Source organism: Chelon labrosus (genome assembly GCF_963514085.1).
Source record: "Chelon labrosus genome assembly, chromosome: 4".
NCBI classification, from domain to species: Eukaryota; Metazoa; Chordata; class Actinopteri; order Mugiliformes; family Mugilidae; genus Chelon; species Chelon labrosus.
Window position 1 is genome coordinate 7,506,458 of NC_140340.1, and position 14,655 is coordinate 7,521,112.

At 41.6% G+C, this 14,655-nt stretch overlaps 3 protein-coding genes across 3 annotated transcripts; all 3 read left to right on the forward strand.

Moving 5' to 3' along the window:
• Window positions 1–249: 249 nt before the first annotated feature.
• LOC311486885 (interleukin-10-like) lies at window positions 250–2,361 on the forward strand (the record flags this gene model as incomplete). Its single annotated transcript, XM_084542902.1, has 4 exons — window positions 250–405; window positions 507–566; window positions 763–927; window positions 2,257–2,361. The coding sequence occupies 4 exons, from the start codon at window positions 250–252 to the stop codon at window positions 2,359–2,361; spliced, it is 486 nt and encodes a 161-aa protein (XP_084399028.1).
• A 29-nt stretch (window positions 2,362–2,390) lies between these two features.
• LOC311486685 (interleukin-10-like) lies at window positions 2,391–5,708 on the forward strand. The gene is made up of 5 exons (XM_084542640.1): window positions 2,391–2,578; window positions 2,765–2,824; window positions 3,011–3,163; window positions 5,161–5,235; window positions 5,322–5,708. The coding sequence occupies exons 1-5, from the start codon at window positions 2,411–2,413 to the stop codon at window positions 5,430–5,432; spliced, it is 567 nt and encodes a 188-aa protein (XP_084398766.1). The 5' UTR covers window positions 2,391–2,410; the 3' UTR covers window positions 5,433–5,708.
• Window positions 5,709–9,282: 3,574 nt separating this feature from the next.
• Window positions 9,283–11,432, forward strand: LOC311486886 (interleukin-10-like; the record flags this gene model as incomplete). Its single annotated transcript, XM_084542903.1, has 5 exons — window positions 9,283–9,779; window positions 9,947–10,003; window positions 10,192–10,356; window positions 11,073–11,135; window positions 11,244–11,432. Exons 1-5 carry the CDS (start codon window positions 9,618–9,620, stop codon window positions 11,430–11,432), a joined length of 636 nt encoding a protein of 211 aa, XP_084399029.1. The 5' UTR covers window positions 9,283–9,617.
• Between the last annotated feature and the right edge of the window lie 3,223 nt (window positions 11,433–14,655).

A 14,655-nucleotide genomic window follows, 5' to 3' on the forward strand; every position in this document is an offset into this window, starting at 1 on the left:
TGTAATTAACGTTTAACACACGTTTAACTGTTGCACTTCCAGTTAGTCTCCGCCTTCAGATATCTGTCCCATTCTGGCTATAAAGAGGGATGCCCAGCTGATGTCCACTATACACTCTCCAGCAAGATCCTACTGAGAATATTTCTCCTCTCAGAAGTCAGAGAACTTCATCTACGTCCACTGAGGGCCCACTCTTCTCATCTCATCTCATCTCTCCAGCCAGAAGACTTCAGCAGCTTGTCCACCAGCATGACTCCTCGGTCTCTACTCCTGCTTATCCTGGTCTCCTTCATCAGTACTGTCTCGACTCCAATCTTCAACAACAACTGCTCTCGATTCGGGGAGAGCTTCCCTGTGAGGCTTAAGAAGCTCCGAGAGGACTATTCACAGATCAGAGACTTCTACGTGAGTAAATGCAGTCAACTCTACAGTGACACTGGCAGCTTCATCTCATCTCATGGTGGTTTAAAAAAAACAAACAAAACATGTTATTCCTCTTTCTGCAGGAAGCAAACAACGACTTGGACACGGTGCTGCTGGACCAGACCATGGAGGACTCTTTCAAGGTAAGCTCCTCTGCAAACTCTCCGCTGAGTTCATTTGTGGGTTAAACAAAAAAAAAAAGAAAAAAGAAAGAAAAAGACAGAAAAAATGTGGCGCTCTGATGAAACTCAACCAGAAACTACACCCAGCGCACACGAGTCGAGCATCCTGCACGGCGTTAAAGAGTTAACCGGCTGGTGCTGTGCTTCTCACCCACAGAGCCCGTTTGCGTGCCACGCAATGAACAGCATCTTAGAGTTTTACCTGCAAACGGTTCTGCCGACGGCCATGGCCGACGGGAGGGAAAACACCAGGGACCTCAAACCTCACGTGGAGTCCATACACCAGATTTTCGACGAGCTCAAGAGTGATGTCACCAGATGTGTGAGTAGCCGAGACACGTGTCACTCCTACGGGGGAAATGAAATATGGAAATAGGCACCGGTGCCGTCAGTCAGGTGGAGCACTGGCTGCCAAGAGCGCAGCAGCGTGTGCGTCCTTTTGTTTTGGAGAGGAGATGTTTTCGTTGTAGCTCTTGATGAAGATCGCACAGGTATTGTTGCATACTTAATTAGGACCGGAATTAAAATAGATCTTTAAAATGTAACACGGTGGTGATAGATTATAGTTTAATGCTGTATAAAAGTACTAAAATCATTAGTAATCATTAGTCTCAGATAAAATGTGACATTTGGGTAATTTGTGGTCAGATAAATCACGTATATGTTAATTTTGATTGTCATGTATTACTAAGCAAAATGTTGAGCTTTTATGTAATGATGTGTCACTCAAAATTATCAGCCCAAATTCAAGATACCATCTACTACAAAAATTGCAAAAAAAAAAAAATTGTCGGAGTTGTTAAATTGGCGGTGCTGGTGCATGAATCACTTACATGCTGTGTGTCTGTCTGCAGATGGAGAGTAAAGGACTGTTTAAGGCCATGGGAGAGCTGGATGTGCTGTTTAACTACATTGAGATGTATCTGGCCTCTAAACGGCAAAGACACCGAGGGCCCTCGGTTTGAAGACCCGCTGACCTCTAACCAAAATCTAATATTGTTCAACTCAAGGAGGAAAAAAGACTGCTACAGTCTTTTGTCTTAAATCCATTACCTTAGATAGTAGCTACTGTTGTTGTCAGGTTGATTTTCTCGCCTGCTGAACTACTGTCTTTCTCGTCCTCCTATGGAGTTTTAAGACCATATTGTGTCAAAGAAGACCACATTGTGTCATATGAAGAAAAGACATACTGTGATATTTATTTTTATATATTTTTTAACATATATATTTTATGTATTTATTATGAATTATGTTTTTCTTTTAAAAAAAAGATTAATAAATTACTTGTTTCTAAAAAAAAAAAACCCTCTTTTTGTGTTTTGTTTTTCTGAAACCGCCGTTATCATGTGCCATTTAGCAGGAATGTGTAAGTGGTAGAGCTCATCATCACATCCTGCGGTGTTGCAGTATACGTGGGGAACCATAGGCAGTGTAAGCTCAACAGGCTGATGCTCTAACCTCAAACGTGACCCATATACAATGCTTACCAGTCTGGTCCCGGCACCCGTACCATGAGTAAACAAATAGACGCCACAGACACAGATAGCCTGTGATTATCTGATGGATCGGCAAAACACAGTCTCTGCCATTAACGCAGTGGAGGGACTCCAGAACGTGTTGTAACGTCATATTTCTGGTGCTTCTCTTACAGAGACACTACTTCTCCTGCAAGAAGCAGTTTGACATCCAGAACCTAAACTCTACTTACACACACGAGACGACGATTACACTAAGGCGTTGTCGATGTCTTCTGTGATGTTAAATTGACTGCATGAATCACTTACATGCTGTGTGTCTGTCTGCAGATGGAGAGTAAAGGACTGTTTAAGGCCATGGGAGAGCTGGATGTGCTGTTTATCAGCACGGTCCTCTCCATTCGAAAGTGCAACAACGACTGCTGTCAATTCGTGGAGAGCTTCCCTGTGAGGCTCAAGAAGCTCAGAGAGGACTATTCACAGATCAGAGACTTCTACGTGAGTAAATGCATTCAACTCTACAGTGACACTGGCAGCTGCTGCTGCTGCTGCTGCTGCTGCATCTTACGCGTCAGGCTCCATGTGATGCAGCACTTTCTCACCTCAGTGCGGGGCCTCTGCGGCTGCAGACGCTCATCTCATCTCATGGTGGTTTGAAAAAACATGCTATTCCTCTGTCTGCAGGAAGCAAACAACGACTTGGACATGGTGCTGCTGGACCAGACCGTGGAGGACTCTTTCAAGATAAGCTCCTCTGCAAACTCTCCGCAGAGTTCATTTTTGAGTTAAACGAAAAAAAAAAGAAGAAAACATGCAGCGCTCCAATGAAACTCAACCACAAACTACACCCAGCGCACACTTACCCATGAGTCGAGCGTCCTGCACGGCATTAAAGAGTTAACCGGCTGGTGCTGTGCTTCTCACCCACAGAGCCCGTTTGCGTGCCACGCAATGAACAGCATCTTAGAGTTTTACCTGCAAACGGTTCTGCCGACGGCCATGGCCGACGGGAACAACGACACCAGGGACCTCAAACCTCACGCGGAGTCCATACACCAGATTTTATGTGATGTCACCAGATGTGTGAGTAGCCGAGACACGTGTCAGTAATGTCAGTTTCTTGCGCGTCTATTTGCCAATCGGTAGATTCTGACTCAAACATTAAAAATCCGGTTTTCCTTATATGTTACCACAATTACTGATTTTATTCTTATTCATGACATCCCTCTCTATTACTGTACAACATTTCAAGTCATTTTACTGTAGAATTTGGAAGAAAATCAATGACAAAGTTATCAAACAGAAACACGTTCTGACAGTTCAAGTCCTCATTTTCAAACACTCATAAAACTCTTTCCTTCATAGGTTTGCTCAAACATTGTCTTGATTCTTGTTCACAGTGACCCTGACTACCGCTGTACAATAGCTCAACTTATTGTACTGTAAAATTTGGAAGAAAATCAATGACAAAGTCACACAAGCTAAAGGCGTCCTAATAGTTCAATTCCTCATTTTCAAACACTCATTAAATTATTTTCTTCATGGGTTTGCTCAAATTTAGACTTGATTCCTATTCACAGCGACCTTGGCTATTACTGTACAATAGCTCAAGTCATTTTACTGCAGAATTTGGAAGAAAATCAATGAAAAGTCATTGATCAATGACAATCAATGCAATGCATTCAAGACTTTGTCATTGATTTTCTTCAAAATTCTAAAGTAATAATGTTAGAGCTATTGTCCATCAGTACTCAGGGTTACTGTGAACAAGAATCATGTCAAAATTGGAGCAAACCTATGAAGGAAAGAGTTTTATGAGTGTTTTAAAATGAGGAATTAAACTATAAGGACCCCTTTAGCTGGGGTGACTTTGTCATTAGTTTTCTTCACAATTCTACTGTAAAATAACCTGAGCTATTGTCCAGCAGTAGTCAGGGTCACTGTGAACAAGAATCAAGACAATATTTGAGCAAACCTATGAAGGAAAGAGTTTTATGAGTGTTTGAAAGTGAAGAATTGAACTATTAGAACGCCTTGAGCTTGGGTGACTTTGTCATTGATTTTCTACAAAATTCTACAGTAATAATGTTGGAACTATTGTACAGTAGTAGTCAGGGTCACTGTGAACAAGAATCATGTCAAAATTTCAGCAAACTTATGAAGGAACGGGTTTTATGAGTGTTTGTCACTATTTTTCGTTACAGTTATACAGTAAAATGACTTGAAATGTTGTACAATAATAATGAGGGATGAAAACCTTTTTTTAATGTTTGAAAGAATCCACCGAATAAAGTTTTTGGCCTGGCCTGTCCCGGCACCCGTACCATAAGTAAACAAATAGACGCAGACACAGATAGCCTGTGATTATCTGATGGGTCGGCAAAACACAGTCTCTGCCATTAACGCAGTGGAGGAACTCCAGAACGTGTTGTAACGTCATATTTCTGTTGCTTCTCTTACAGAGACGCTACTTATAATAATAATAATAATAATAACTTTATTTATATAGCACTTTTAAAAACAGGGTTTACAAAGTGCTTTGACAAACAAAGCAGAACAAATAAAAGGAACACAGTTAAATTAAAACTCAAAACTTAAAAATTAAAGAGTAAAACGAAGACGACATCACAAAAAGGCGAGTCTATAAAATTGAGTTTTAAGAAGTGATTTAAAAGAGGTTACTGATTCTGCAAGCCTTATCTCCTCAGGTAGGTCGTTCCAAAGCCGAGGGGCAATAACAGAAAAAGCTCGGTCACCTTTAGATTTAAGCCTTGACTTTGGAACCACCAGGAGGCCCCCACCCGAGGATCTAAGGCTGCGAACTGGCTCATATGGGGTCAACATTTCTGTTATATAGCGTGGAGCCAGGCCAAGACGAGCTTTAAAAGTGATCAGTAAAATCTTAAAATCAATTCTAAAATGAACAGGGAGCCAATGGAGAGAAGCTAAAACTGGGGTGATGTGATGTCGTCTGTTAAAACCTGTGAGAAGCCTAGCTGCTGCGTTCTGGACCAGTTGGAGGCGGGAGAGAGACTTTTGATTTATGCCGGAAAGGAGGGAGTTACAGTAGTCTAGTCTAGAGAAAATTAATGCATGCATACTTCTCCTGCAAGAAGCAGTTTGACATCCAGAACCTAAACTCTACTTACACACAGGTGAGCGGCGTTGTCGGTGTCTCCTGTGATGTTAAATTGCCGGTGTTGGTGCATGAATCACTTACATGCTGTGTGTCTGTCTGCAGATGGAGAGTAAAGGACTGTTTAAGGCCATGGGGGAGCTGGATGTGCTGTTTAACTACATTGAGATGTATCTGGCCTCTAAACGGCAAAGACACCGAGGGCCCTCGGTTTGAAGACCCGCTGACCTCTAACCAAAATCTAATATTTTTCAACTCAAGGAAGAAAAAAAAAGACTGCTACACTCTTTTGTCTTTTATCCGTTACCTTAGATGGTACTGTTGTTGTCAGGTTGATTTTCTTGCCTGCTGAACTACTGTATTTCTCGTCCTCCTATGGAGTTTCAAGACCATATTATGTCAAAGAAGACCACATTGTGTCATATGAAGAAAAGGCAGACTGTGATATTTATTTTTATAGTTTTTTTAACATATATATTTTATGTATTTATTATGAATTATGTCGCTGGTTTGTTGAATTATGTTGAATTTTTGTTTTTTAAATAAATGACTTGTTTCTAAAAAAAAAAAAAAAAACCCTCTTTTTGTGTTTTGTTTTTCCGAAACAGCCGTTATCATGTGCCATTTAGCAGGAATGTGTAAGCGACAAATAGACGCAGACACAGATAGCATGTGATTATCTGATGGGTCGGCAAAACACAGTCTCTGCCATTAACGCAGTGGAGGAACTCCAGAAAGTGTTGTAACATCGTATTTCTGCTGCTTCTCTTAAGGAGACACTACTTCTCCTGCAAGAAGCAGTTTGACATCCAGAACCTAAACTCTACTTACATACAGGAGACGACGATTACACTAAGCCGTTTTAATGCTGTATGATTCACCATACTTGCTCCTATACATCAAGCGTTGTGCCATGTATGGAAGCTATCTGTGTCAGTGACAGGATTCGCCATTAGTGGAATGTAATTAAGTGCATTTATTCAAGTACTGTACTCATACTGACGAGTAAATACCCACAGACTTATAGGACAGCGTGTCCCATAAGCAGGGTTGGGTAGTAATGGATTACATGTAATCTGGATTACGTAATCAGATTACAAAAATCAAGTAACTATAATCAACCCAGATTACAATACAAAAATTGTGTAATCAGATTACAGTTACATTGTTGGGGATTACCTGATTACATTTTATCAATAAACCTTTGATTAATGAGCTTTGAAACATTAGATGTGAAAAAATCCTAATATGTTGTAAAAAGAACATGTTCACTTTTGTTCTATGATATGTTTACAGACTTATTTACAGACTTATTTTGAGATTTTGAAAGACATGTTGTGGATATGTTATGAGAAATGTTCAGAAAGAGAAATATGAGAAAAGATAGAAAAATGTTTTAGGAATGTTTTTAGTTGTAAACATTCAATATGATGTGAGAAAAGAGTTAAACAGGTTGATATGAGGACATGGTCTGAAAAACGGATATGTTCAGAGTAAAGAAAGTACTTAGTAATAAATATAAAGTTTTTAGTTAATACAGTTTTTAGTTCATTCACAAAGGAATGCTTTACTGAGAGCAAAAAGTTTTCTTAGATGTAATGAAATAATAAAGAGAAAAATAAAAAGAGAATCCATTGATCAATTCTGTGACGGTGTCTTTTACTTAAGGTGCATATTTATTGAAGTAATCTAAAAGTAATCAGATTACGTTACATGTTTTTGGTAATCCAACTGATTACGTTACTGATTACAAAAATTGCCACGTAATTTGTAGTCAGTAATGGATTACATTTCAAAGTAATCTGACCCAACCCTGCCCATAAGTCCCTGTAGGTCTGGACTTATGTCAAACCCTGTACTTGAATTATATGTATGTATCTATGACAGATGTATGTTTATCTCGTATCTCCTGCCGTTCTCTTCTCTCTCTTTTCTGTCTCTCCCTGGCTGGCCTCAGGCAGATGGGTCTCTCCATATGAGCTTCAGGTTCTGCTCATGGTTTCTTCTCGTTAAAAGGGAGTTTTTCCTTCAGGCTTGCTCTGGGGGTTTCAGGCCGGGTTTTATAAAGCGTCTTGAGATGATTTGTATTGTCATTTTTATTTTTTTTATATATTAAACATGTATAAATGTATTGTTTCATGAATATGATATAAAAAATAAAATCCCAAAATCCCTCTGTGACACGAATTCATTCACGAATGAATCCCTGCAAAAAGCAGCTAAAACGAAACTGCAACCACCAGAGGTTCTGCTTAGGGGCGGGCATTCACTCTGTTGCATTCTGTAAGCTCACCTCTAGATGTCACCAAAGCTTAGACATGGAAACTGAAAGAGTACGAAGTGGAGACATGCAGTGCAGTGCCTGAGAAGAAAGAAATCAGCCCTCTGGATGTCTTCCTCTTCTATTGCTTTTGGAAATGGAAACATGGTCAATACAACATATGTATGAAAAATATATATACAATACATATATAAATTCTCGTGTGCATCAGTCACATCAGAGCATCTGGCTGTACAGTGTGAGAACATGATTCGTGGGCTGCGAACTTTTGAACTCAGCGATCTAGTCGTGCAGTGTGAGGTGGAGCTGAATCTAAGGATTTAAGATATCGCACAGTGTATGCCCGGCTTTAGAGAGAGAACCTCCAGCAGCATGGAGGAAGGAAGTGAACCGGGGTGTAGTGCCGACGGCAACGCTTCAGAAAACGTTCCCCATCCATGGCCTTATTTAAGAGAACTGTTCGATGTTGTCGTTTCCAAGAATGATTTGTGGCAAATGCGCATCATTTTGATCATATATAGCTAACGCTAGCTAGCTCTCAGTTTAAAAAACCCAATAGCCCTCAATTTATTGTTAAAAATGATCCAGATGCTCATGCAGGACCTCTGGTCAGTTCAGTCTAGATTATTCTGTCACAACTTTTTTCATTTTGCAAAATTATCAACGGACGTTTTGCTTCATTAATGGTAAAATCGGATTTACTTTTTACTTAAGTACATTTCAGAGCCTGCACTTTCTTACTTGAATAAAGGAGTTAAATCAGTATTTTTTTTTACCAAAGAAAAAAAAATGCACACTCACACCTACAGCCAATTTAGAATCACCAATGAACCTAAGCAGCATGTCTTTGGATTGTGGGGAGGAGGCTGGAGTAAGTGAAGAGAACCCACACAGACACAGGGAGAACATGCAAACTCCACACAGAAAGGCATCAGTGCTAACCACCACTCCACTGTGCCGCCTCTTATTTATATTTATTTAATTAAATCTTTCTTTCTTTCTTTAGGCTGGAGACACTGGAACATGATACGTTGCTCTCTATCTGCTACTGATCACAATGATGCTTTTGCACCATTTTACATTTCTGAAGATGTACTTCAATTAACTTAATATGTTATTTTTATCCACAAAGATATGGAGTGATATTTATAATTAACAACCCCCCCCCCCCCAAAAAAATAAAAAATAACATTGTAGAAGTACAGTATGTACAGTATATTTATCAGACGTAATAAAACTGTTATGGTGCACTTCTACTGTAAGGCTATCATGCAGACTAAACTATCTGTTAAATGTCAACCTTTTATGTAACAAGGCTTTTATTTAAAATCTTTCAAATCTCAAATCACAATTGTGGGCAGTGGACACAAAATGCACCCATGAGAAAACACCCCTCACACTCAAGGGAAACAAACCACTTCTCTTTGTGAGTTTTTTTGTTTCACCATTGCATAAACCCTCTCCTTTGGCCTGTGCACATGAAAACCTAGAGTGTTTGCTGACTGAACCAGATAATAGAATCTTTAAGATTAACTCCGGTCGCCGACTCACGTTAGAAAACAGCAGATACTAGTCGCCGGTCTTCGTTCTCATCATCAAGTCTTACTACGCATGTGTGACATGTAGAGAGAATCCACAGCGTCACCGAGCTCAAACCACAGCTTAATACCATTTCCTTCTAATGCGACTATTTCCTTTGTTATTGTGAAGACCGTGAGGAATGTTAGAATGTAACCCACTGCTTTTAAGGCAATTTAAACACTATTTCATTAACTTAAATATCAAATCTGGGCCTCTTATGTGTGCTGACAGTCATATGTTAGGTAATTAGGTGATGGTACCAGCTTCATGGGTGTAACCTACACCACATGTATGATTCAAAAAAAAAGAAAAAAGAAATTCCCGTTTAACTGTTGCACTTCCAGTTAGTCTCCGCCTTCAGATATCTGTCCCATTCTGGCTATAAAGAGGGATGCCCAGCTGATGTACACTACACACTCTCCAGCAAGATCCTACTGAGAATATTTCTCCTCTCAGAGAACTTCATCTACGTCCACTGAGGGCCCACTCTTCTCATCTCGTCTCTCCAGCCAGAAGACTTCAGCAGCTTGTCCACCAGCATGACTCCTCGGTCTCTACTCCTGCCTGTCCTGGTCTCCTTGTTCTCCTTCATCACTACTGTCTCGACTCCAATGTGCAACGACTGCTGTCAATTCGTGGAGAGCTTCCCTGTGAGGCTCAAGAAGCTCAGAGAGGACTATTCACAGATCAGAGACTTCTACGTGAGTAAATGCATTCAACTCTACAGTGACACTGGCAGCTGCATCTTAAGCGTCAGGCTCCATGTGATGCAGCACTTTCTCACCTCAGTGCGGGGCCTCTGCAGCTGCAGACGCTCATCTCATCTCATGGCGGTTTGAAAAAAAACATTTTATTCCTCTTTCTGCAGGAAGCAAACAAGTTGGACACGATGCTGCTTTACCAGACCGTGAAGGACTCTTTCAAGGTAAGCTCCTCTGCAAACTCTCCGCCGAGTTCATTTTTGGGTTAAACAAAAAAAAAGAAGAAGAAGAAAACACGCTCTAATGAAACTCAATCAGAAAAAACTACACCCAGCGCACACTTACCCATGAGTCGAGCGTCCTGCATGGCGTTAAAGAGTTAACCGGTTGGTGCTGTGCTTCACACCCACAGAGCCCGTTTGCGTGCCACGCAATGAACAGCATCTTAGAGTTTTACCTGCAAACGGTTCTGCCGGCGGCCATGGCCGGGGTGAGCGAAGACACCAGGGACCTCAAACCTCACGTGGAGTCTATACACCAGATTTTCGACGAGCTCAAGAGTGATGTCACCAGATGTGTGAGTAGCCGAGACACGTGTCACTCCTACGGGGGAAATAAAATATGGAAATAGGCACCGGTGCCGTCAGTCAGGTGGAGCACTGGCTGCCAAGAGCGCAGCAGCGTGTGCGTCCTTTTGTTTTGGAGAGGAGATGTTTTCGTTGTAGCTCTTGCTGAAGATCGCACAGGTATTGTTGCATACTTAATTAGGACCGGAATTAAAATAGATCTTTAAAATGTAACGCGGTGGTGATAGATTATAGTTTAATGCTGTATAAAAGTACTAAAATCATTAGTCTCAGATAAAAAGTGACATTTGGGTAATTTGTGGTCAGAGAAAATCACGTATATGTTCATTTTGATTGTCATGTATTACTAAGCAAGATGTTGAGCTTTTATGTAATGATGTATCACTCAAAATTATCAGTCCAAATTCAAGATACCATCTACTACAAAAATTGCCAAATTGCAAAAAAGGATAAACAGAAAGGGGAAGAGTTCAGTGAGCTCAAAGAATTTTGCATCAGTCATTGATTGCTTAATGGCAGAAGGAGCAGCGTGCACAAGCGCGCATCATCCAGTTCTTGCAAAAAAGGGAAGAGGCAGCGGTGGAAGTTTGGAGTCACTGTGCTGATCTCTGATTAAAAAACACAGTCTCTGCCATTAATGCAGAGCAGAAGCTGCCTGGGTGGAAGAATGTGTTGTAACGTCATATTTCTGTTGCTTCTCTTACAGAGACGCTACTTCTCCTGCAAGAAGCAGTTTGACATCCAGAACCTAAACTCTACTTACATACAGGTGAACGACGAGACGACGATTACACTAAGGCGTTGTCGGTGTCTTCTGTGATATTAAATTGCCTGTGTTGGTGCATGAATCACTTACATGCTGTGTGTCTGTCTGCAGATGGAGAGTAAAGGTCTGTTTAAGGCCATGGGAGAGCTGGATGTGTTGTTTATCAGCACGGTCCTCTCCATTCGAAAGTGCAACGACTGCTGCCGATTCGTGGAGAGCTTCCCTGTGAGCCTCAAGAAGCTCAGAGAGGACTATTCACAGATCAGAGACTTCTATGTGAGTAAATGCATTCAACTCTAGTGACACTGGCAGCTGTTACTGCTGCTGCTGCATCTTACGCGTCAGGCTCCATGTGATGCAGCACTTTCTCACCTCAGTGCGGGACCAGACCGTGTCTGTCAAGTCTGTCAAGGACTTTTTAATGCCGTATGATTCACCATACTTGCTCCTATACATCAAGCGTTGTGCCATGTATAGAAGCTATCTGTGTCAGTGACAGGATTCGCCATTAGTGGAATGTAATTAAGTGCATTTATTCAAGTCCTGTACTCATACTGACGAGTAAATACCCACAGACTTATGGGACACTCTCTGTCCCATAAGTCCCTGTAGGTCCAGACTTATGTCAAACCCTGCACTTGAATTATATGTATCTATGACAGATGTATGTTTATTTCGTTTCTCCTGCCGTTCTCTTCTCTCTCTTTTCTGTCTCTCTCTGCCTTAGGCAGATGGGTCTCATGAGTTTTTCCTTCAGGCTTGCTCTGGGGGTTTCAGGCCGGGTTTTGTAAAGCGTCTTGAGACGATTTGTATTGTCATATTCATTCAGTCATTCATTCATCTTCTATACCCGTTTAGTCCTGTTAAGGGTCACGGGGGTCTGCTGGAGCCTATCCCAGCTGTCATCGGGCGAGAGGCGGGGGTACACCCTGGACAGGTCGCCAGTCCATCGCAGGGCCACACACAGAGACAGACAACCATTCACACTCACATGCACACCTACGGCCAATTTAGAATCACCAATTAATGTCTTTGGATGGCGGGAGGAAGCCGGAGTACCCGGAGAGAACCCACGCAGACACAGGGAGAACATGCAAACTCCACACAGAAAGGCCAGCCGGCCCATGGATTCGAACCGGTGACCTTCTTGCTGTGAGGCATCAGTGCTAACCACCTCGCCACTGTTCCGCCTGTATTGTCATATTTATTTTTTTATTTTTTTAAATATTCAACATGTATAAATGTATTGTTTTATAAAAATGAATATGATATAAAAAATAAAATTCCGAAATCCCTCTGTGACACGAATTCATTCACGAATGAATCCCTGCAAAAAGCAGCTGAAACGAAACTGCAACCACCAGAGGTTCTGCTGGGCATTCACTCTGTTGCATTCTGTAAGCTCACCTCCAGATGTCACCAAAGCTTAGACACGGAAACTTAAAGAGCATGAAGGGGAGACGTTCAGTGCAGTGCCTGAGAAGAAAGAAATGAGCCCTTTGGATGTCTTCCTCTTCTATTGCTTTTGGAAATGGAAACATGGTCAATATAACATACGTATGAAAAATATATATACAATACATACAAAAATTCTTGGGCAGGTTCTTCGCAGGCCAAAGCATTACGTGAGAGAAAGGAGAGAAATTTCAAGAGTTTGCCCAAAGGTATGTGGAAGACTCCAGGGTCGTCTGGAAGAAGGTTCTTTGGTCGGACGAGACCAGTGTGTGTCTTTAAGACTGGACGTCGCATGTTTTAAAGGCACCAAAAACCACAAACATAAAACAAAATAAATATACTTAAATAGCTAATTTTATTCTTTATTCTATATTTATACTTTTTTTTAATTTTTTTTTTACTTATGGCTTGAATCAGGACCAGAGAAACCAATTTCGTTCCTTCCCATGTACCAACATGTGTTGTAGTGACAATAAAGAATCCTTGAATCCTTGAATCCTTGAACAAAAGCACCACTCCCACTGTGAAGCACGGTGGTGGCAGCATCATGAGGTGGGGACTCCTTACAACAGCTGGACGGCTTGCTCAGAAATAGTCAGTTTCTGTTTTTACACACAGTCGACCAGTTTGTGCATTCCAGGAATACATATGATTAAAACTACGTGACTACCACTGCTGAATCATACTAGAAAAAAAATAAAAATAAAAAAATTCTGGTTTAGACGTGATCCTAAAACATTCCCAGCTCATCTGAAATAAGGCAAAATGTGTGACAGAAAGAGGAACGAGGTAATTGATGGCTGGTGTCATACTGCATTGTTAGCAGCTCGCATGATTGTGCATCATTCAGGTCCGAGAGACAAACGGGGACAACATGCTGCTCCTTGTGATGTTTCCACCTTTAATTCATCAGGGTTGGGTAAGGAGCGCATCCAACATCCAGGGCGACAGGGCTAGTTCAGCAGATGAACTGGGGAACACCTTGGTGACCCCTGACATGAACCCCCCTCTATTCCGGAGAAACGATGCCACATTTCCTGCTTGTGACACATTCAAGTGACAGAAACTTGCTGTTTTGTGTTCTTCCATGTGACAGACGTCAGGAGACGTTGAGTTACGAGTGAAACATTTGATTTGGTGCATTCTGTCCTTGCGGTTTCAGTTTTTCCGTTTTTACTGAGACGGAACAATAATATATTAATGTGGGTGGTCGTATGGGTGGTCTTATCGGCTGCAGTGTTTCTACGTTGAGAGTTCAGCAGCTAAGCCCCTTCCACAGCTCCCTGAGACGTACCTAGAGGGCACAAGTCGAGGCCCAAAAGGCCCCCTATAGTTTAAAGCACAGGTGTCAAACTGATCCGTGAAAGGGCTGCTGTGGCTGCAGGTTTTCATTCCAACCATGCAGCAGCACACCTGACTTGGCTCAGTCAATCAACTGAACTGCCTTCACGCAGTCATTTCAGGTGTCCTCTTGCTTGATTGGAACAAAAACTTGCCAGCCATACCCACTGCATGGGTGCCGCATGGTTGGAATGAAAACCTGCAGCCACCGTGGCCCTTTCACAGATCAGTTTGACACCCCTGGTTTAAAGGAAGTAGATATCATCAGTAGTGATCCACCGCTGCTTATTTGGTGATGAGTTAATCATAAAATAAGAAGTGCTTTCATTTATCAGCTACACTGTGTGCGTGCCCCGCTTGTCCAGACACCATCTAAACTTTCGTGTTTTGATCTTCATTACTCGAGAAATAAAGAAACTATGATTCATCTATGAAACATTTATAGAGTATCTACTGTACTTCCGTCCTCCGTCACATTGGTTCACAGCCACGCTCATCATCTGACTGTGTTTGTGTCTTGCTCCATGCTGCCATTCCCCTAGACTGCAGCAAGGTGCACTCCCATCTGAGAAATAGGCCATTAATAAACTGTAAATTTTCCAATAAGCATGATTCACTCCATGAAGAGGCCGGTCCAGGCTCAGGGTCATTAAGCCATCCTCACCGTGACTCGTTAAACGGGCTGACAATAAGATAATAGAGCAGCCAGACCTTTGAACACCGTGCG

Coding starts and splice junctions, on each gene's coding strand:
- LOC311486685 (XM_084542640.1), top strand. CDS start 2,411: ATGGAGAGTAAAGGACTGTTTAAGGCCATGGGAGAGCTGGATGTGCTG. Junction 2,825..3,010: donor CCGTGGAGGACTCTTTCAAG/ATAAGCTCCTCT, acceptor TCTCACCCACAG/AGCCCGTTTGCGTGCCACGC. Junction 5,236..5,321: donor TAAACTCTACTTACACACAG/GTGAGCGGCGTT, acceptor GTCTGTCTGCAG/ATGGAGAGTAAAGGACTGTT.